Source organism: Atractosteus spatula, chromosome 15 (assembly GCF_055471065.1).
Source record: "Atractosteus spatula isolate fAtrSpa1 chromosome 15, fAtrSpa1.hap1, whole genome shotgun sequence".
NCBI lineage: Eukaryota > Metazoa > Chordata > Actinopteri > Semionotiformes > Lepisosteidae > Atractosteus > Atractosteus spatula.
The window spans coordinates 12,365,897-12,387,499 of NC_142720.1; the positions used below are offsets into that span (position 1 = coordinate 12,365,897).

The 21,603-nt window shown below is 39.9% G+C and overlaps 1 protein-coding gene across 4 annotated transcripts in view; it reads left to right on the plus strand.

The window, feature by feature from the left end:
• Positions 1–13,121, plus strand: part of sertad2b (SERTA domain containing 2b) — a 42,765-nt gene extending 29,644 nt beyond the window's left edge. For 2 of the 4 annotated variants that reach the window (XM_088934382.1, XM_088934383.1), the window contains exon 2: positions 8,132–13,121. In XM_088934382.1, coding sequence (XP_088790508.1) covers positions 8,136–9,155 — 1,020 coding nt within the window. In that variant the 5' untranslated portion in view covers positions 8,132–8,135 and the 3' untranslated portion in view covers positions 9,156–13,121. Of the gene's footprint in view, positions 1–4,938; positions 5,088–5,422; positions 5,633–8,131 lie in introns of those variants that run through there. The other 2 variants (XM_088934385.1, XM_088934384.1) reach the window with 2 other exon arrangements.
• Positions 13,122–21,603: the final 8,482 nt, after the last annotated feature.

Below are 21,603 nucleotides of genomic sequence, written 5' to 3' on the forward strand. Positions count from 1 at the left end.
GTATTTGAAATATTGCAGCGTGTATAATCCTATGCGTGTACTTGTAGTTTGCTCTGCAATTTCCCTCACGGGATCAATAAAGTATCTATATATGAAAGTCTGATTTTAAACCCCCCAGCCTCAGCATGAGGCCCTTTCTTCAGAGGGCAGTACTGAACAAGTGTTTTAGTATGTAATCTCAGGAGTGTCAAATAATAGTCACCAATACAAAAATGATTAGACCTACTGTAATCCTAACTCAGCTGCTATGCAATAAGCTGGCTGTTACTTGCATGCCATTCTGTGTATATTAGCAAGGTATTTGCCTAGTGAGTTTGAAACGATGATCAGAGTAAATGTGCCGGTACCTCCTCCAGATTACAGCTGAGAAGTGTGACAGGAAATTACCCTGTCGCAAAAGTCAGGACATCCTCTTTCACCAGCCCATCAGGATAGCTTTACATTTCTTTTCAGACAGTAAAAAGTCTCTGCTTCTAGCTCTCCTTTTAGGGCTTCCTTTTTTTAGCAAACAGGGCTTTAATTAGTCTACCATGGAAAATTAAAAGCTTGTCATGTTTGTAGGAGGGGATTGATATCATTTTGTTTTTCCTGGGGCATTTAGTCTTTTTGTACCGTACTCAAAGGCTTTGCTGTTATCTGCAAAATTCTAGAACGGCAATGGGAAGACTAAGAAGTGAAATACAACAATTAAAATGATAATTTTAAATGGAAGCATTTTGTGCAAGTGTCACAGAAACATGCAGGGTGAAGTGCTGTTCTTGTTAGGTTTGATAATACTTTGATTTCCCCTAATTCTGCTTTAGACAGAGCATTGTGCAAAGGATGTGGATTTGATTAAAAAAAATTGAAATTAAATTTAAACTGGGTTCATTCACATACTTTGCAGAAAAGTATATATGGATATTTATGCATAAAAACTGTGATATCCCTCATTAAGGCTTTTCACAGTATCTCATTTTCAGAAGAGTAGGGAAGGTTTTCTGTATTGTAGTGTGGCACATATTCCATCACTCTTCCATTTTGACCATAAAAACATCTCTCCCTCACCTTGTTTCAGAGGAAGATGGAGTTCAAGGTGTATGAAGGATTCTCAGCACTGAAAGCACGTCAGCAGTGAATCTGTCTGGCAGCATGCTTCCTAACGAGCTTGTCAGGCCTGCTGATTGTGATTTTTTTTCACATCCCAAGAGGAGAGCTACAGTATTGGTGTCATTATAGTGGACTTTTTAAGAAGCATCCCTGCTCAGATTCCTTCAAATACACTACTGAAAGTATAAAATAAATCTAGGATTAATCTAAAATGTAGGGAAATTGAAATCCTTTTTTTGACAAGTAAATGAATGTGTTTTGGCATCTTCTACTGTACATACAGTTGTAATCAATGCCGGGAACAGTGCTTACAGTTACTTTGCATTAACACAGCCACGGTAGTAAGGACAGATATTTCTGTATGACTGCGATATTGTGTCCTTCATTTATACCATTTCTCAACATATTTCTGTAAAACCCACCTCTCAACTCCTGTCATACAACTCTTAATCATCAAGTGATTAGTCATTGAATGTTAGCTGTCCAGATGATTTCCTATAAAGGGGTTGGTAACTGAAAAGCTCAGTGCTTGGTATTTGAGTCCTGCAGAACTTTCTATGACTTACGAAGCAGGTCTGACCAGTTTTGTATGCGTGCAGGCCAGCACCATTTCCCTTCAGTGATAACACAGGAGAGGAAAAACCTGCACAATTTGTACATTTACCTGGAGAGCACCTCCTAAGGTATGCAAGTGAAGCTGTGTGATAGTTGTTTTTCTTAAGGAGTTTTCTGTTCTGGATTATTTTGCAGTAATGGCTGCATGGATCAGTTTGGTGTAGGGTTTTTTATAAAATATGATTATTAAACAATCTTGAAATCATTGTTCATTTTTGTGTTGTTTTATGCTGTTTAAAGCGGGTATTTTCAAGCAAGTGTTTTAGAAAAGCATAACCAAAAAGCTTTACCATTGCATTAGGTTTTGAGGAGAGAAATCCCTGCAAAAATACAGCTCTTGCAGGGATGCCATCAGTAAATTTGTCATCTTTACGACCACAGTCTTCCTAGAGATTAGGCTGCAGTTTAAATCTTCCTCTGTGTACCCTAGCTGCAATTTAATTAGTTGTTAATTATTCTGTAGGTCTTCAGTTTTGGTGTAAATCTATAACCTTAGTGTGTTGCAGAATATATATGGTATCCAAGTGGTTACTACACTACCTACAATCAGTGAGTATCTCCTTAGCTAGTTCTAGTATTTGTAAGTAAGGAGGTCACATTTGCAATGGTGTAGTGCTCCTTAGAGCACTGGTTCCCAATCCAGCCTGTTCCATCTGAGCCCTCAGTCAATCAAACCCTTCATTAAGTTCATTATAATAAGATTAATTTGAACTGTTTGTTCCCAGCTCTTACACATGTTGGAGCTTTAACTGTTTTTTAAGCTTTATTTTGTAAGTGAAATAAAGTCACAAACTTACTGTATGATTAGAAACAAAAATGCAGATATTCAATTGAAGTAACATCTTGGATCATGCAAGGTTTCAGTTATCTGCTGAAGGTGGGCTGGAATAAAAACCTCAGGTATATGAGGCACCAGGACCAGAATTGGAAACCACTGCCTGAGAGGGTTGTGAGCCCCTCGCCCTCAGCAGCACTTTCAACATTATAGGCCTCCTTGTGACCTTTTAATGTTCTGCAGTGGAAAAGATGATCAAAATGTTACATTAATTTGGCTTCAAGATACTGTTCTGGGAATCATCAAAATAGTTGTCCTGTCCTTTTCCAAAACCTGGTGCTGAGTTGCTTACTCAGGAAACCCTGACTAAAAGTCTTACACTTGTAAGCTGTGTATATCTCTGTGTAAAGAAACAGAACAGCGAACTTTGTTTCTTCCACTATTATTTAGTCAGTATTATTTCCCACTTTGGGTTGTCTTTTTGGTGCTCATTGGAACAAACTATACATCCAGACATCTGCTGACCCACATGGCACCACCAGACTGTAAAGAGGAAAGCTCCTGTCCCCTGATTCCAGTTCAGAATCGGCTGCACAGCCATGGGTGCCGCAGTAAGAAGTCTTCCCAGTGGCCTTGAACTCCCTGTGCACCAGCGCCGCACTTGTGCCTTGCAAACTGTGCATTGACTAGCATGTGCCCTGTAAGCACTGTAAATCAAGGCAAGGAGATACTCAGACGTGTTGTCTTCCACTGTAATTTTGCTGCAAATCTACCTGCCCCCATTTTTAAATATTTTTTAAAAGAGGGCATAGAATTAGGAGAACAGCTTGTGGACAATGGAGCCTCTGTGGGTAGGTTTCATCGCGATATGTGACTACTTACAAACGCAAAGAGCTGACAGTAGCCTCAGTACTTCAAAAACTACTACTACTAATAATAATTCCTTACACCTATATAGCGCTCAAAGTGCTTTACAGGTAATGGGGACTCCCCTCTGATGTGTAGCCCCCACCTGAATAATGTGACAGTAGCCAAAGTGCGCACAATACACTCGTCACACACCAACTATCGGTGGGGATGAAGCCAGTTCATAGAAGGGGATTATTAGAAGGCCATGATTGGTAAGGGCTGGAAGAAATTTGGCCAGGACACCAGAGAAATAATATATTGTGAGTAGAGAAGGAAGGGAGGAGAGCTCAACACAGGGATGGAAACAGCTGTATCAAGTTACAGTATCATAATATCATGAGAAGCTCTGTCTCTGTTCACATTTTTTGTTTTGGATGCGCCTAGCCACAGCTATTGGTTGATTTTCATTTTCTTGCAGTTTTTTTCTTTTTTTTGGAGGTTTTTTGCTAGGTTTATCTCGTATATTTTGTAGACAAAGGAGAGAAAAAATTTTCAATGGTGGGAATTCTGTGAAATGAGTCCTTGTATAGAGCAGTTTGCTGGACCTTTTTTACAGTAGTTCTGACGGTAATTATTCTTGCAGCCTAATGATTACACTTCTGTGCCCTAAGAAAACAGCAAATGATGACCTAATGTTTAAAGCTAGATATGGTAACTCCTAGTAATGTGTTTTGTGTTTAGTCAGTACAGAAGATGGCAAGTATTGTAACTGTTTTAGGATGGTGTTATAGTGCAATGATGTTGTAAAATATACAAATGTCTTTTTATCTCTGGCCAAACCTTCATTGTTACTGTGCCTAAAAACAGTACTAGCAGACTACTAAAAATTGGAACATGTTGTATCTAGGAAACTACTGGATTAGCTGCAAAGTAAGTGTTTTCCAGGCCTTTTAGAATGTTCTTCAAAGGAAAAGATTTGTTTTAAAATATACATTTGTTTTCCAAATTAAAATAAAAATGTATCAATCAATATTACTTCAGTTTGTCTTGTCCTAAACTGTATTCTTTGTTTAGCTTCAAGCTGCTTTTGGACCAGTAATATTTCATAACCTTTTCTTTGACCAGAACCTGCTTATTATTTGTATATAGGTTCAAGCTTTTATTTAACGTGGGTAAAAATGATGGTTGGTTATATAGTCATCTGTACACAGAACATGGTTTGACGAACACCAGTACACTCATTGACACAAAAACTAATAAATAATCATGCTTACTTTAAGTCTGAAAAGCACAGTGCCTAGTTAAAAGGAGACAGATACTTTAAACAAGACCATTGATCAGAAAGTTTATTTTAAAAAAGTCTTTTGTGAAGAGCTGTATCCAACTGTCCGGTCAAAAATATGACTTCATCCAGAGAATGTTATAGTCCTCATTAACTGTTCCAACAGAGTTACTTTTTTGTTACTACATTAAGTATTTTTTGGAGAACTCTTTTCAGCTCAGGACTGTAGAAACATTGTGTCAGTGTGTTTTTTTTTCTACTGTACATTATAGCATTGTTAACTTCTAGGATCCTCTAAAGCAGAGGTCTAGAACACGCTTCTGCTCGTGCTGCGCAGGATGTCAGTCGAGGAGGTTCTGTAGCTGAGTGCCAGGCCTGCTCCAGGCCTGCTCCAGGAGCTGGTCACTCCCACCTCGGCTTCCAACCTTTGGACCCAGGCAGCCAGCCACTGCCTGCGCAGTACCGCACACATGTGAAGTGAGTAATTTCTGGTTAAACAAAATTCACATATCGGGTGTGCAAGGTGGGGCTAGGGAGGCATCTGGCTCTTTCAAAGCGCACCATGTAGTAACTCCTGCCTGCACTTCGAGGGGGAAGGACCTCATACAGCCGGCTTCGGACGCTTCTCACAATCCCACCCCGTTGTTGGATTTATTCCGTGCCGGCTGCCTGCTTTTTGTTTTCTGTTTTTAAACTGAACTGGGGTCCTTTTTTTAACTAGATCGTGACTTTCTGAGTTCTGCTTGTCACGACAACAGCAGCGTAGGGTTAACCCCCCCCCCCCCCCCACAGGTGGATTCCCAGCTGACTTGCTCGTCATGGTAACGCCAGCGAGTCGGCTGGCTCAACCGCTTCTACTTCCTGAGAACTTGGTTGCTTAGAATTGAGCCCGAGACTCGATAAGCAGAGGGAGAGCTGTTCATTTGTCAGGCTGGCAGGACTTCCACTGGCAACAGCACCTCTGCTTCTGAGACTACAGTATGTTGTGTGTAGGGGATCGGGTGGTTAAAGAACAAGAAACGGTAAGCTTGGCCCCTTTAAGTTTTCATTGACTTTTTTATTTTACTTTTTTAATTCAGTGGTGTTCTTTACGGATAACTTAGCCTTAGAACAGGTCTTTTCGTTGAAAAAGTGTTTTTAATGTAGTGGAAATAATTGTATGGTCTACTTTGCTAACCACTCTTTTAGTGATAAGTTTGAGATGTTGTCATATACATCATATACTATATTTCAGATATGCTTATTTTCTTAAAGCAAATGCTATTTACCTATTGCTTTGATGGCAACATATATGTCATTATTCCACTTCAAAAGCTGGCTGAAATGCTCTTAGTCATGTGGGAATGATTTCATTTTTCTTTAGCTAACTAATTTGTTTCCAGAAGCATTTGTGTGTTTTTCGTTTGCGACATTAATCTTACGGTTTTTCTTGTCAAATTTCTTGCTGATGAGGGGCACAGAGGTGCCGATGATTCTTCATGTCATAGTGAGTAATCATGTGATGGTGGAATATTTCAATCATGGGCATAACCACACATCACACACAAGAAGAAAAAGCAAAACAATGACATAGAACAAAAGAAATGTCAATTAAAACATCTATTAAAATTGTACATTGTCTTACGGATATATAGAAATAAGTTTCGTTATTTAAAATAATAAATTCGTTATTGAAAGTGAAAGTGATGTTATTTAGCAGTACCGAGTCGCTACGTTTCAGAAAGATGTACTTTGTTGTAACTACTTGTAGTAACATGTTTCTGATTTCTGGGTGGGCAAGTTTAGGATTTTGAGTCTTTCTTCAGTCATTGATACTCTTTTCTGTGCAAAACAGCTAATTTATGGTTAGAATTTTTTTAAATGTCTATTAGCTGTATGGCCATTTCTACAGGAAGTCTTGAGTCATGTTCAACTACACCAGAAACAGCTACAGACTTCCTGGAAGCTCACGTAAGCAGCAGTATGTTGATCATTTATTTTCACTAAAATTTGCTTAAGAATGTTTCCTGTACCGTAAATTAAGTTACGGAACTTCCGTTTAAAATGTCCTTAATTAAGTTGCAGAGGAAGGTGGAAACTGAATTTGGTGTATATACTGGGTGTAGTCCAATGTTTACTAAATTAGATATATGCTATATTATTCATTTTATTTTTCAGATCATGGTATATGGTGTCGCGGTAAAAATACATTTAATCACTGTGCCTGATGGTTTTTCTTTTTCAGATATGCTTATTTTCTTAAAGCAAATGCTATTTACCTATTGCTTTGATGGCAACATGATTTGCGATTGCTGTTCCCATACTATGTGTAAACCTGGAACCTGATAAATACTGTGCTGTGTGTTTGCAGTGTATCTATACATATTTTCAACATCTGCTATTCTGTGTGTATATGTAGGGATGCATAGGGTAAATGCAACAATATGGGTTGCAACTGTAGACTAGTTGACAGAGTAAAACAATTATTTTTTCTAAAGCTGCAGAGAGACGTCATTAACATAGGAAAATGAGCTTTACCTCCTGTTAGATGACAGAATTTCTGATTTTCCTATAATCCTGTAATTCTGTAAACCTTTAGATTTGAAGTTCAAAATGTGTGCATGTATTTAAATGTATTTATTCACACAGTAGCAGGTCCTTAAGAGTATGTTTTCTAACAGGTGATGCTGGTTGTTAAAAGTCATCATATTTCTGCACAATATATTCCTACAACTGGACCTTATTCTGGATCATAGCTATGCCCACCTGTCTGTTATAGAACTAGCCCCACTAAATTTGTGTAATGGTTGGTCATTTTATGATCACCATCCTCCCCTATAATTTCGGATGCTCGAAATGAACTAGACACAGAGTAAAGAAATGCGGTAGCCTCTCAATTCTCAGAAGGCTTTTTAAAGGTCCCATTTAAGTTGTAAATCTTTTGTATTTTCAAGTCCAGATTTGGTAGTGGTTTTCAATGATTGGTTTTCCACAAAATGGTTTTCATTAGCATTGCCGAAGGTCTCTGATTAATAAACTGAATGTACTGCGGCTGGTTGATTTTTCCCGCTACTTTTTCTGAACTGATGTCACTTTGGTTTGTTCTGTCAGCATTGCCATCACCTTTTTATTTTTTTTATTGCGTTCGCAGAAAGAAGCGGAATTCAGTGTCTTTTTAACTATGGTTAATATGCTTACTCTAGTTTTGTTCAGCTTGAATTGTTTTCCGTGTCGTGACATGGTGTTTCCCGGTAAGTTTCACAACGCAAGCACTCTCTTATGTTGCTCTCGAAGAAGGTCGAAATCAAGTGGGGTGGTTTCTGGGACCACTGCAGTCGACTTTTGAATCTTGTAGCGCTGCTCCCAGGTTAAGAAGCAGGTTTCGTTCGAGACTTTATCACGTTTCTCTTCGCGCTCGGAAATTCAGGGGGGCGGACCGCGAGTCGCGGGGGAGTTCTGCAATGGTCCCCACTGGCCTCGTTGCCTGTGTGCGCAGGTGCTGATGTGGGTTAACGCTGACTGGTCTCGCTTCTGTCTTGCAGATATATGTTGGGTAAAGGGGCAAAGCGCAAGCTGGACGAGAATGACGATGGACTGGAAGGCAAGGCGGTGGCGGCGGCGGGGGCGCCCGGAGGGGACGGCCCCTCCAAGGTGTCCTACACCCTGCAGAGGCAGACCATCTTCAACATCTCCCTCATGAAGCTGTACAATCACCGGGCCCTGACTGAGCCCAGCCTGGAGAAGCGGGTGCTCATCAACAACATGCTGCGGCGGATCCAGGAGGAGCTCAAGCAGGAGGGCAGCCTGCGGCCGATGTTCTTCGCCGCCTCCCAGCCGGCTGACGACGCCCTGGACGAGGGCTACCGCGAGGCGCAGCCGGCCTTCGGCAGCCTGTCCCCCCCCGCGCAGCCCGCGCAGCCCTCTCTGCTCGCGAGCACCACGCCACTGGAATCCTGCCTCACCCCGGCCTCGCTCCTGGAGGACGACGCCTCTTCCTTTTGCACATCGCCGTCCTCGGCCGCCCACCTTCTCCCTCACCCCGACGGCCCAGCCAAGCCGCCCACGGTGGCCGTGAAGGACAGCTTCTCCTCGGCCTTGGATGAAATCGAGGAGCTCTGTCCGACAACTACCTCCCCCGGAGCCGTGACCCCGGCCTCCTCTCTCCCCCAGCCGCCCTCCGCGTTAAACTCGAAAGATGGCGGCAAGGTGTGTAGCCAAAAGTTTGAAGGACTGACCGCGCAGCAGGAGAGCAAAGTGGCAGCAGCAGCCGAATCCAGACTGATGGACTCCCTTCCCTCCAGTAACCTGGAGATCACGACTTCCACGGGTTTCCTCACAGACCTGGCCCTGGATGACATCCTCTTTGCCGATATCGACACCTCGATGTACGATTTCGACCCTTGCACGTCTGCCACGGGAACCACCTCCAAAATTGCTCCGGTAACTGCCGACGACCTCCTCAAGACCTTATCTCCATACAACAACCAACCGGTAACCCCAAATCAGCCTTTTAAAATGGACCTGACGGAACTGGACCACATCATGGAAGTGCTTGTGGGCTCCTGATCGACAGGAAAATAAAATCAAAGAAACTTTCTACAGGAATCCCTTACTTTTTTTTGTACAGTTTTATATACTGGTAATAATGACAACACCCAGTACTTCACAACACTGTGCATGCATCTTTGCTTGCCTTTCCAAGAAAAAGAAGAAATTAAGGATCACACTAGGCTTCTAGCAGAGTTCGAGTGCCTTCATCTGTGTATGACCACTTTGTAAATTCCGGTTCTGTTTTTTGTCTTTATTTTTTAAGAAAAGTCATTGAAAAAGACATGACTACCTACAGAAGACTTGATAACTCCCACAAACAGTTTTATTCTGGTGCAAAGAATGAACTTCAAATGCTAAGCACAAGGAGTATATACAACAAAGGATTGTGTTGCATGTGCATTGTTTTTTTTACTGTTGAGCAATGTTTATCAAGGCAAGTGTTATTTAATCTTTCTTTTCCTCCGACCTGTTTCATTGCCCTGTTTTGATTCAGTTCTGTCACCTCTGGCATTAACTAAACTGACTGTTGCATAACATGGCTGTTTAAAACTGCTGCCCAAATTTATTTTATATTTTTATACTGATTCTGCAATCGAATGGTATTGTTTTCTAAAAGACCTACAAAAGTTTTTACTCGTAAAAAAAGTAGCTATTTTGATAGAACATGCTCACTGATCTCCTAGGATTTCAAATGTACAACACTGGCTTGTACTTTTATAACAATATTGTGACATTCTATATGTGAATACTTCAAAATACTGGAGCAAATTAATTTGCATTAGAACTTCACTGGGTGCAAATGTACTTTCAGCAATGTCTGCGGGGTTTCAGTCAAATATTCACGTGTATTTTCAGAGGTTGAACTAAAACGTCGCCATCGATTTTGTGCTTCTCTCTCCTGGCAATAAATTTTCTCACAAACCGCTCACTGTGACAAATGTTGATCAAACACATGAAACTTTAGTCTCCAGAGCCATTAAATTAAGATGTCAAGGATTGAATATTTTAAAAAATGTGTATAAATATATACAATGTATATGTAACCATTATGTATGTAAATGTATAATGGTTAATTGACCATGATTTTTAATTTATTTTATTTGTAAGCTTTTAGACAGAGTTGATAGAATTAATTTCTTTACCATGTAAAAGTTAAATAGCCATGTGAGCTGTAAAAATACATATATTTACCCTTTGCTTTAAAACTGATTATTCCTGTTGTATTCACAGCAGAAACATGGAAACACATTGCATACTGTATGTAAGTACAGAAACAGAGTGAAATCAGCATGTTTTTGGTACCTTTATAAGAGAACCGTTTTTAAAAAGACCTACAATGCAGCATTACAATGAATTGACTGACATTCCTTAAGAATACGCATGTTGTAGGAGGGCTATGACCTTCTGCCTTCCCATACAGTTCAGCCAGGGCTTTGCAGAAGCAGAAAGTACCCTGGTAAGTCTGAGTACCATTGCACTTCAGCCTGTTCCTCTCCCAGACTGACAGCTGGTGAGCTATATGTGACCTGCCTCCACTCCAGAAACTAGGAGCCAAGACCATTACATCACTTGGCATTTTCAATATGGTAGAGTCTCTTGTTTCACTGATGTAATTGCTTTACAATTTCACATTACTTTTTTTTTCTAAAAAACAAAGAATTGGTTTCCTATGCATGTTATCCCTAAAGAATCTGAACCTGCAAACTTGTCGCGAACCCGCCATTGCACCAAAATGGTTTTGTTTTAATTTAAATTCATTGTCTTGTAAATTTATAGTATAGATACTATTGCAATGTATCATGCCTGTTGCCAAAATTACTATGGCATTTGTAGCTTTTTAATGGTACTATAGATGTTTGTGTGCAGGGTTCCAACTATAATATTGAGATGAGTATGGCTTCTTTAGGAGTAACTTTTATATTAATTTATTTAAGTTTTTTCATGTTCTGTGTCATCCAGTAATGTTTTAAGTGCGGTCTGCTCTCTCCTCATCACTGAACAGACAGAGTCTGTCTTGTATGAGGCAGTGCTACAGGCTGGCACTTTGAATCACTGCAAAGCTTTTGAGACAATATGATGAAGGAACTTGCAGAGGGTGATTGGTACACTCTGCACTAAAGTTGCAGCTTTTTTATCTTCTAAATATACATTTTTTTCAGTAGGAGTCCTTATTTGTGATTCAGTATCTGCACTGGGATTTAAAGACACACACTAACATTTCCATTAACCACTTTTTGAGAGATACTATTGCAAGTCCTGGCAAAGACTTACTGTAGCAGTCAGATGTGATCTTCCTTTATTTCCTTCAGTTTTTAATGGAGGTGGGCATCTGGAGAGCACATAGTAGGCTAATGCAGCTGCCTCTTAAGACAGAGCTCTGTCTCAGCTCAAATTTGCACTCAAAGGGACCATTATTTTATTTGCTAATTATAAAATGGAAATATTCTACTTTACTGACATCCATTCCAAATATGCAAACAGCATTTTGCATTGTATACCTTTAAAAGTCCCAGGCTTTATAAAACGACCAAATAATATACATAGGCTGTAAAATGTATTACACAGAACATATTTTAAACTACTTCATCCCACATGCTGCATGCTGAGTATTGCGATTTTTTTAATTAGTGTGGTAAGTTAAGAAATTATTTTCATCAGTACAATAAAAATGCAGAAGGCAAAGCTTCCCAATGTGCTGTTTGTGCTGTGGACAAGAAGGGGATGAAGACATTGTATTTTTTCTGCATAGCACAGCATCCTCGGTGCACGCCCGCACAAGAAATTGTCTTCCCATCTGCTGCTGCTGAATGCTTTAAAGCCAGTGCTAGTACAGATTACCACAGGCCACTGGTGCACCAACTTCACAGACCATTTTATATCTCGGATGTCTCCCTCCCTCTCTGACCAAAATGAAGTTGAGGTGAAAAGCCTTTATGCTCAAACTCTTTGTCTTCACTACACTGTAGTTATGGCCATTGAGCAGGGCGAATACTCTTACACACATGAACTCATGACCTTGACAAAGGTGTTCCCAGTGCAGTCATGTCAGATAACAAACAGGACTCGCTGTATGGAAACATATTGGAATGACTATATATATAAAATTGCTAGGTGAACAATTGCAGAAGCAGTGACCAGGAGAGAGCTGACTAGGCAATAATAATGATGGTGATGATTAAATCTTTGGTTTTGAAGTGATTTTTTTTTTGTTTTCATTAAGTTATTTATTCTTTATTTCCCGTGTAAATATATTTATTTTATTGTGACGCTAACATCTGGATTGTAATGTGTACAGAATGTATGGCAGGAATGTAATCTTCTTTAGGAATGTATGTTTTGTATGGAACCAGGGTGGAAGCCATGTTTGAACATTTTTTTTTGTTTCTGGTCTTCTGTACAAATGTGTTGTTCACACTCCCTAGGCCGAGCCTGTTGAGGGCTTTCTCTGTGGGTTTCAGGAGGCTGGGGATGTTGGCGTTTATTTTACCCACACTTTGATCACAGACATTGGAGTCTAAAGGCTCCTTGATGAAAATGTCAATCTTAATGCCAAATTTCTGTTAAAAAAAAAAGACCTCATGGAAGCTTTTCAAAACTTTTAAATGTTTTATTATAAACTTTGTCCTCCCCCACCCCCCCAGCCTAAATTGTGTTAGTGAAACAGCGGCCATGCCCAGTTGGTGCAGAAGATTGTGTTCATGTTGTTGCAGGGGGTTAGGGAGTGTGAACTCCTTAGACATACATGTGGGGGAAGGGTTCTCTGCAGTTGTTTGAAAGGAGGCTGTATTTCTTTCCACAGACCTTGGAGCTGTGCCTTTTTCTATGCAATATTACCAACATATTCATCTGGAAAAACAACAAACTGATTACTGTATTTGCACCAAGGTATGGGCTGTAGTATCAGAACAGTGGAGGTGTACATGAAATTGAGCAGTCTTACTTTTGTAGTTTTATATTATACAATAAACTGTAAAAATATTACCATTATCCCTGTCTTTTATTCTAGGATATGGCAAAACATGCCATAAAACATATGAAAACATATGTGAAGAAATTCACTGTTCTTAGCTGACTGCTTTAGAGAATCTTATATTTTCTATCCAATTTAGGAGTGCAAAGCTAAATTTATTTTAGGATATTTTATATTCCTACAATGCAGCAATATGTATTATAATGCAGAATTCGTGGGCTTATTTTCCTTGAGGAATGTGTCATTTCTTAATACAGACAGTAGGTCTTGGGTTAAACAAAACCTTACACATTGTCTTAGTAGCTCCTTAATTTATAATTGGCAAATCATAGCAGTTTCTGTATTCTGTCATCAAAGAGTCACCAAAGTTACTAAGGAAGAAGTAAAGGTTTATTCCATGCTGAAAAGAGAAGAAATTCACAACACTTTGACTGTGGAGCCTTGATACAATAGTAGTGTAGCCTGAAATGTGTTTGCCATTTATTTCCCAAATGCCCTCAAAGTCTTCGGAGATGATCCCTGATGCCTGAAAGCAGTCTCTTTGCATGTCTTGAGTTCAGGTGCAGTGCATGTATTTACCCATGCCCTGCGGTCTCTGAAGCAGCATATTGCAGTATACTGTATGAGAGCAAAGCAGAGAAGCATCATGTTCTTTAATGACTTCTTTAAGTCATTATTTTCACAAGAAGTATGAAAGTGTCCATTCGCTCTGCATCACAAATACTACTGTTTTACATAGATGACTCAACCAGAGTTTGTGATCATCTATTTTCAGTGCTGTGTCGTATAGGGGTGTCTGAAAGTGCCACATTTAGAAAGTGGTGCATTGATGTGCAACTGGAGCAAGACAAAAATCACAGAACAGTGAGTCATGCAGCATTAAAGGGTTTGTGCTGAAGTTAAACAGTTGAGCAAACCGTTAACAGTCCAATGGTTAAAAATTGTCTGTCAGCCTAGTTTTTTTTTATAATTAATCTGTTTAAACCCTTTGTGTTTCCGTATGCCCTATGAATGGAACATTTTCTCACCCTTTTTTTCCAGAGCTTCGTATGTATAGAAAATTCAATTCAAGCAAGTATCTTTTTTTCCCTGGAAGTTTCAGAATTGTTTTTAAATGTACTCACTGCAGTATATAGGTTCCTTATTTTTTCTGTTTTCCACTGAAGTATTTTTTTTAGTTTTCTCCACTTCTTCAAAGGATAAACATAGTATTGCAAACAAATTTTCACATCATCCTGAAACCAACTAGGGAACAGAATGTTTTTCTGTATTACAATAAGTGGCAATTAGTATAACTGGTTATTTTTTATACAATCTTAATCAAAGCCTTGAAAACTAAGTGCTTGAAAGAAAAAATAAACTTCTAAATCTTTCACAGAAAAAAAAGTTCACATGCTGAGAGCTCTTAGAATGTACAGTATAAACAACTTAACAAGATAATAGTGAAAACAAAAGGCTGGAGTTATTCAAAAAAAGTGAACATTTTGAATTTTAATATTAAAACTGCCAACATTAAATTCTTGACATTTATTATACAGTAAAGAATATATTTGTACTTTTAATTAGGTAAAAGCTGTCTTCATGTTTTGGGACTTTTATATTTGTATATAGGTTTTTTTTTTGCAAAGGAACAAGTAAGAGGTTTATTCCATGCTGAAAAGAGAAGAAAGAAAACGCAACGTTTCAGCCGTGGAGCCTTCTTCGGGTGAGTGTAGTTTTTCTTTTGTTCAATGAAACGAGGTGGCCATTTGGCCCAACTAGCACATTTGTTTTCTAGTCCCTAACTGGCATGATGATTTCGTTCCCACCTGAAAGACGCCAGGCTTGAACAACATGGTGGCTGGCTGCGTAGCTGGTTGACTCCCACAACCCTTTTGTGTCAGAAAGTGAAATGAGGAAAAACGGGGGGGAAAAAAGCTTTTATCTTTTGCAATATCCCCCTCCTATGCCATGGCCTTTTATGCTTCCTCTGGAATTTGTCTCCCAGTTTTCTGTCTCTTTGAACCCCCATTCTCACATACTGTACCAGCGGTGAAACGGGAACCGGAGGACACAAGAGGACACTACGATGAAGTGCATTCAAAACTAAGAACAGGAGACACTTTACACACAGTTGTAGGGGTATGGAGCGCGCTATGTAGAAATATTTACCTTCCTCTCCTTTATATCATTTTCCTTCTCATATTCTCTTTATTTGGTGCATTCCCACATACCTGAAGAAACCTCCACAGCCAAAATATTGTTTTTCTTCTTACTTTCCACTTTTCAGAGTGGGTATAACCTCCATTCCCTGTTAATTTGTCTGTTTTTTTTGTCTGACCCATACAGATTCTGAGAACCTTGCTGAATCTAGCTTAAATTCTTATTCCTGAATGTTCATTCTTTTTGAGGTGTAGTTCAACACCTCCACCTCATCTTTCTTGTTTGGTCAAAATGTTGTGTAACTAGACGCCAATGTTGTCTGCCTCACCATCGCTATGTTAGCCATGTGTCAGTGATTCCACTTTTTGCAATGTGAGATTACAAAATTGTACAGAGTACTCTACAGTAAAATTATTGCCATGCAGTCCAGTCTGTATTTATGGATAATGAATTTCACATAACATTCTGATTCAAAAACTACTTCCATATCTACATTTGAGAAATTATCCAGTTAAAACAAATCATTCCTGATGAATATGTGTTGGGAATTTTCCAAGTGCATTTATCAATATGGCATTGACATTCTCAGAACATGGCATATTAAAGCTGGGCTGTATATTACACACCCTACTCACAATGTGAGCTGGAGATGTGTAATTAAATACAGTATACTTTCGGCCATAAATTGTTTTTTTTTTCCATTATTGTTTCCAGATTGAATTGTCAAATTTCTAATGATGGAAAAGTTTGCAGAGCTCTCATTAGATAAATTTAGATCTCTTCTATAAGGATGAGACTGAGGAACACTGAAGAAGTATTTAAGACAGAACTCACAGTATTTCGGTATCCAAAGCAAACAAATATAAAAAGGTCATCCGATTTTGAATTACTCAGCAATTTCAAGTATTTTTTGTGTGTAACCTTTTCTAAGGCAAGTAAAATGTTATTGATGCACGGAAATACATACTAGAAATTGATTTGAGCAACTACAGGACCAAATATTAAATCAAAATATATCTGAGATGCATTACGAGTTCAAGCTTCACCATAAACTCCAAAACCCATTTCAAGGTGAGGTTAAGGATTCTTCCACAGTATTGACATTACCCAGATTCACTTCTGGTGATATTTTCTGTGTTTTACAGCCTTGTGTCTGACTTTGGTTTCTATATTTTCTGTATTTTATAGCCTTGTGCTTGACTCTGGTTTCCAAATGGGAAAAGAATGACAAGAAAGAAGCCCTAGAGAGTCTTTACATTTATATCCTGTCACCTCCAAGAGCCTGGGTGCCGGAGAGAGAGGCTGTCGTGTGTCGTGCTTGGTGTGACCCTGCCAGCAAATCAGCACCATGTATGAAAGTAATGAAACAGGTAGACACATAGCCAGGAACTGGTAACCTCTGGAAGAGGTTTTTAATAGTAATGTGCAATATGGGCCTCTCACTGCTGTTCATGTATCCCACTGGGCTCTGTGTAGCCAAGCCTGCACTGCAACTTTTCCAAACTAAGTAACTCCTAAGAAGCCTTTATTTTTGGCCAGAAGGCTCTCGAAACGCAAGACTCAATTGCTCAAACGCAGTAGTGAATGGAAGAGCTTTCGCAAAGCAATGTTCTCATCTTGTGATATGATAGAATTGTATCTGGAACTCGGCAGACAAAGGGCCTGGATTGCTGCTTATAATCCTGCGCAGACAAAGGACTTTTGGTTGCCAGGAAAATAAATGAACGTTACCCTGCGCAGCCCCGTTCCAAATGTCAGATGCGGGACCAGTTTTGTTTCCTGCATCTGTTTGGCAACCTCGTCAAAGATGTGACGCCAACACTCTGATCTCCTTCCCGTCTTTTTTTTTTTTTGGTGTCGAGCTTTTGCTGTCGGGGGATTCATCTGTACTAAGTGAAAAAGTTGAACAGCCGTGACTGTGAATCAATTAGGAGATGAGTACCTTTTACAACTAATTAATAAGGAGAATAAGGGACTGAGTCAGGCTGGGAGCACCACTCTTTATCCGTTGCCTGAATTTACAGACAGGGCAGCTCAAACTATTTGCTTAGGCACTGGGGTTAAGGAATACACAAGGATAAATTTGAGGGTTAAAATAGATGGTATATACTATTAAATTATGGCCCATTTATGGCTTAATTATGCCCTATGACTCCAGGTTCCTTGAGGGCACTTTGAATCGTGCTGGAATTTTACAATGCCCCTTAAATGCACCTTTGCTAATTACTGTTGCTTAATAATGTTTATTTTTGAATAGTAGTTTTCTAATATTGCAGTTGCTTACATGATAAAGTGACTATTAATCTTTTTTCAATGACTATCCTGAAGAAACAGGTTATACTGGAGAGGAGTAGTAAACAGTTGATGGGTGTAGGTTAAACTTTTGGTTTAATGGGAATTTTAAAATCCTGTCACGTCTCCTCGTTTCCCAGTAAAAAGGTACCCTGTATTTCTAGTGAATTTACCCTGCACCCGAGACCTCGTGTTCTAGTGCAAACCTCAGAGCATAACCTTAAAAATATGTAAGAGCACAAGTTAACATACGTATAAAGAGGTTTTACAATTTAGTATATGATTAACTTAAGAAAAGAGGGAGCAGTGAGGAAGATAGAGAGGGACGCTCTTACTGCCTTAACGTAAATTATCCAAATAAAACTGTTTCAATGCAACCGTGTCTTCGCAAATATGTTGTATGATGTGACACCAAATTCATCCCATTAAGGAAAAGAAAACACTTAATGCTGTAACGTGATTATATAACCGAGTATTAGGAACCTCATCTCCATCACTATCCTGCCTTTCTTGTTCCTGCTTTATCAGCGGAGCACTGAAGGAGAGGGTGAGGGCTCTCTGCCCCAGTGTGCATTCAGGAGCACAGGCCGCTCCCCCGTGCGGCGGCGGCGGCTGCAGCCGGAGGTGGGCGCGTCTGTGAGTCGCCCCGGGCCGCAGGCGCAGCGGGAGTCTCGCAGGCGTCCGGTCCTACAAAGCGGCTCCGACGAGGCGTGTCCACGCGTGCTTGCTGATGGGTCGCTCCCCCCCGGGCAGTGCAAGTGCCACGCACAATTTGTTCATCAGCCATGACGGTTCACAAGCAAACACACAAAAACATTTTTTTATTCTTTTTTTCATTGGGTTAAGAGGACCCCCGAGTGAGCTCACTTCCAGTGTCACGCCATCCTCTGATGGACCGTGTTCTCTCCTGTCATTTTCTCACACTAATTGCTCCTCTAACGAATTCATCCTTCCTGCCGTCACATAATGGTTCTGCACTTAGTTTCTTCCAAAAAAAAACACACACACGAAATGTCTTGATTCTTCCTTTTGAGCTTTGAAGCACTTGTATGTTTCTGTCTTCCCTCACCCTTCTGATTCTTTAAAGGAAAAAAAATAACTTAAGGGCTTTGCAAAATATAAACCACCCCCCCTGGATGGATTGCAGGGGTCTGCACAGTCAGTGTGATTATTATAATTATTTTGCTGTTGATTGTATTACCCCAATACGTTTTTCAAGTCAGTGAAGTTTGAGCCCAAGAATATATTATGGATCCATATTGTTCAAACAATTTAATTACCATTACCCACTGAGGAATTTAACCAGAAAACCCAGATTAGCAGTCCAATTTCTACAAACAGGACCACGAGATTGTTGGTGATTACAGTCAGGACCTCCACTTACTGTCTGATGTGGGACTTCTTACAGCAGTGTCCTGTATCGCACTAGTTTCCCTCACCAGAGGGAAAAGTACCACCTACTGGTCCACCAACACAGTACAACAACAGCCTGCATTTCCTCAAGCCAGTTCTGACAAGATTAAGCCTTGCTTATCTTCTGACATCTGATCAGTTCTGACTCCAAGGCACTAAGGTTGCTGGTAAATCTAGGAAACTCTACAGGATAATAACACTGTTAAGCATGTTACCCACCTAATCTCTACAGTTTTTGTTGTTCTGACACAACTAACAGCTCTAATTGTTTTGTCTAGTGCTTCATGAGTAAGGACATCCCACTGTTAAACGGTGAATGCAATTGCTAATCCCAGTGCCCATTAACTAAATCCTTAATTAATCTATGTCTTTTATTATTTGAGGTTTTGGATGCAGGAGACTTCAATTTACCTGTAAGAATACTTCAAACAAATCTGTAGTACTTAATACTTTTTTTTCTTTCTCTAAAGAAAATTTCTCAATGTTTCCAGGAGCAATGAAGTGATTTAATGGAGGTGTCAAGAGTACAGTTGGAATGAAGGATAGAGGACTCAGCGAAAGCACTGACCTGTGGGAGTGAAGTGAAAATGACTGGAACTCCTCACCACTCGTATCACGACACCAGGCTCCCGCCCAGTTGAAGGAGCTTCTGCCCAGCTGAGGTGGGGCAGGGTGTGACACTTTCAAAATGAACAGAGCTGTTTCTGTTTTCTCTAACGGTAAGGATGTCCCAACTTGTATGAGGCACTCTAGTACGTCACAGGCTACACCTACAGTACGTAACTGCTATCACTCTTCTTTTAAGTTCTGGGCAGGGTGAACTGGAGAAAACTACCGAACCCAAAGATACAACAACATCAGTATTGAGAGCTTGAACCCTCATCATTTGATAAAATCCAGAGCTGTGAACAACCTAAAGCAGGCCGCCTGGGACAAAACTATATACAGAGAGAGCTCCTTCTGTGCATCACATTCAATAGACTCTACTGTTCCTTTTGACTATGTGACTGTTCTAACTGTGATGTTATTTTCTGTGAAGCTGTCATTTACATAACCACAATCTCCCACTGCTGTTAAATGTATTAGACTGTGTGCACATCGCTTGCCTTAACATCCACTGGGGTCATGCAAAGCACTTCTTTTATGTGTGGGCTTGTTTATAAAAGTATGGCAAACCTAACAACAATAATGGCAACCACAATAATGTTAGAGCATCGCTTAGTTTACAGTGAAATACATTTTTAACACCATTCATTGTTGCACCAGTAAGAAAATTGAAAAAGCAAGGCAGCCAACATCAGTTTAATTAAAAGTGTAGTCTAAGCTAATGGCAAGTTTGTGCTCTCTGGAGTATATCAAAAGCTTTTCACCAGAACAATGGAAAGATCAGACTCGAAGCGGTTTTTAAATTCCAGGTAAAAAATGTAGACTACTACATACTTAATTAGAAATAGCTGCCATTAGGGCCAAGATACTCTCTCTTGACAGTGCAGTAGAACAGTGCCTGATGTAGTATTCTCTGTGTTTAACTCCTGTTTCTTCTCTCGTCTACAGTTTCATTTTCTGTGGTGGTTAACTAAATTATCTTGCTCTCTCCGCAAGTGAGGTGTTGGATAAGGAGCCTCACCATTCTCACTCACGGCAGCCTCAGAAACAGCGAGCAGCCGTCCACTGCGCTGAGAGAGAGCGGCAGAGGTGTTAATGCAGCATCAGCCACTGGTGGCCGGATGACAATCATGTCTTTGACAAGCTGATGTCTCCCATACACGTGCCTCTCTTCGTGCTCATTTCAGCCCTGCCTATTTGCCAAGATGCAGAAAAAAGCCAATCGGTGCAATACAGATACTTTTCCAAGTATTACTGAAAAGGTATAATTACCCTTTCAAAAATATTTTCAATGTTTAATAACTATATTTTAGTTATTTAGGACCCCAGTTTTGTGCAACAAAAAATCTAAAAAGAGGTGAGAGGGGGAGCAATGTGTCTAGAATATCAGATATTTTGTCGGATGTAAATTAAAAAAACAATACCCGATATATTTTTGTTTTTGTCTGAAGATTCCAAAACACATCTGCTGGGATATATAAAGGACTTTGTAAATGCCAAAAAATTCTATTAGGTCTGAGTTAGTCATAGTCTAGATTTTGCTTTCAAACATTTCAGATCAAATGCATTTTTACATTAATGAAGGGTAAAAGTAGTCATTCTAATTCCCAATAAACTACCCAGAAATACGGTGAAGTTTGTCATGTATTCAGGAGTGTCAAATGTATTGTACCGCATTTCCTTAGTGTCTGACTGTACACATCATCAGGAACATTAACCTTTAATTCTGTCATGGAGACTTATCTTCCACTGTGAAACACTTTGGACTCCTTGACTTGTTAATAACATCTGAACAGGGTTAACAGTAAAGCAGGGTTGCTCTTAACCGTAGCACAGTGGCACAGTGGTTGGCAATGCTGGGGCCCTGGGATTAATCCCTGTGGTGCTGTCTGCGTGGAGTCTGAATGTTCCCCCTCTGTTCACATGCTGTCCAAAGACATGCTGATGTGCTGAGGACATGGTCATTTGCTTCTGTATAATTGTCCCTGGCAGACGTGTGTGTATCTGTGTGCCCTGCATTGCGACCCTGCGACCCTGTAT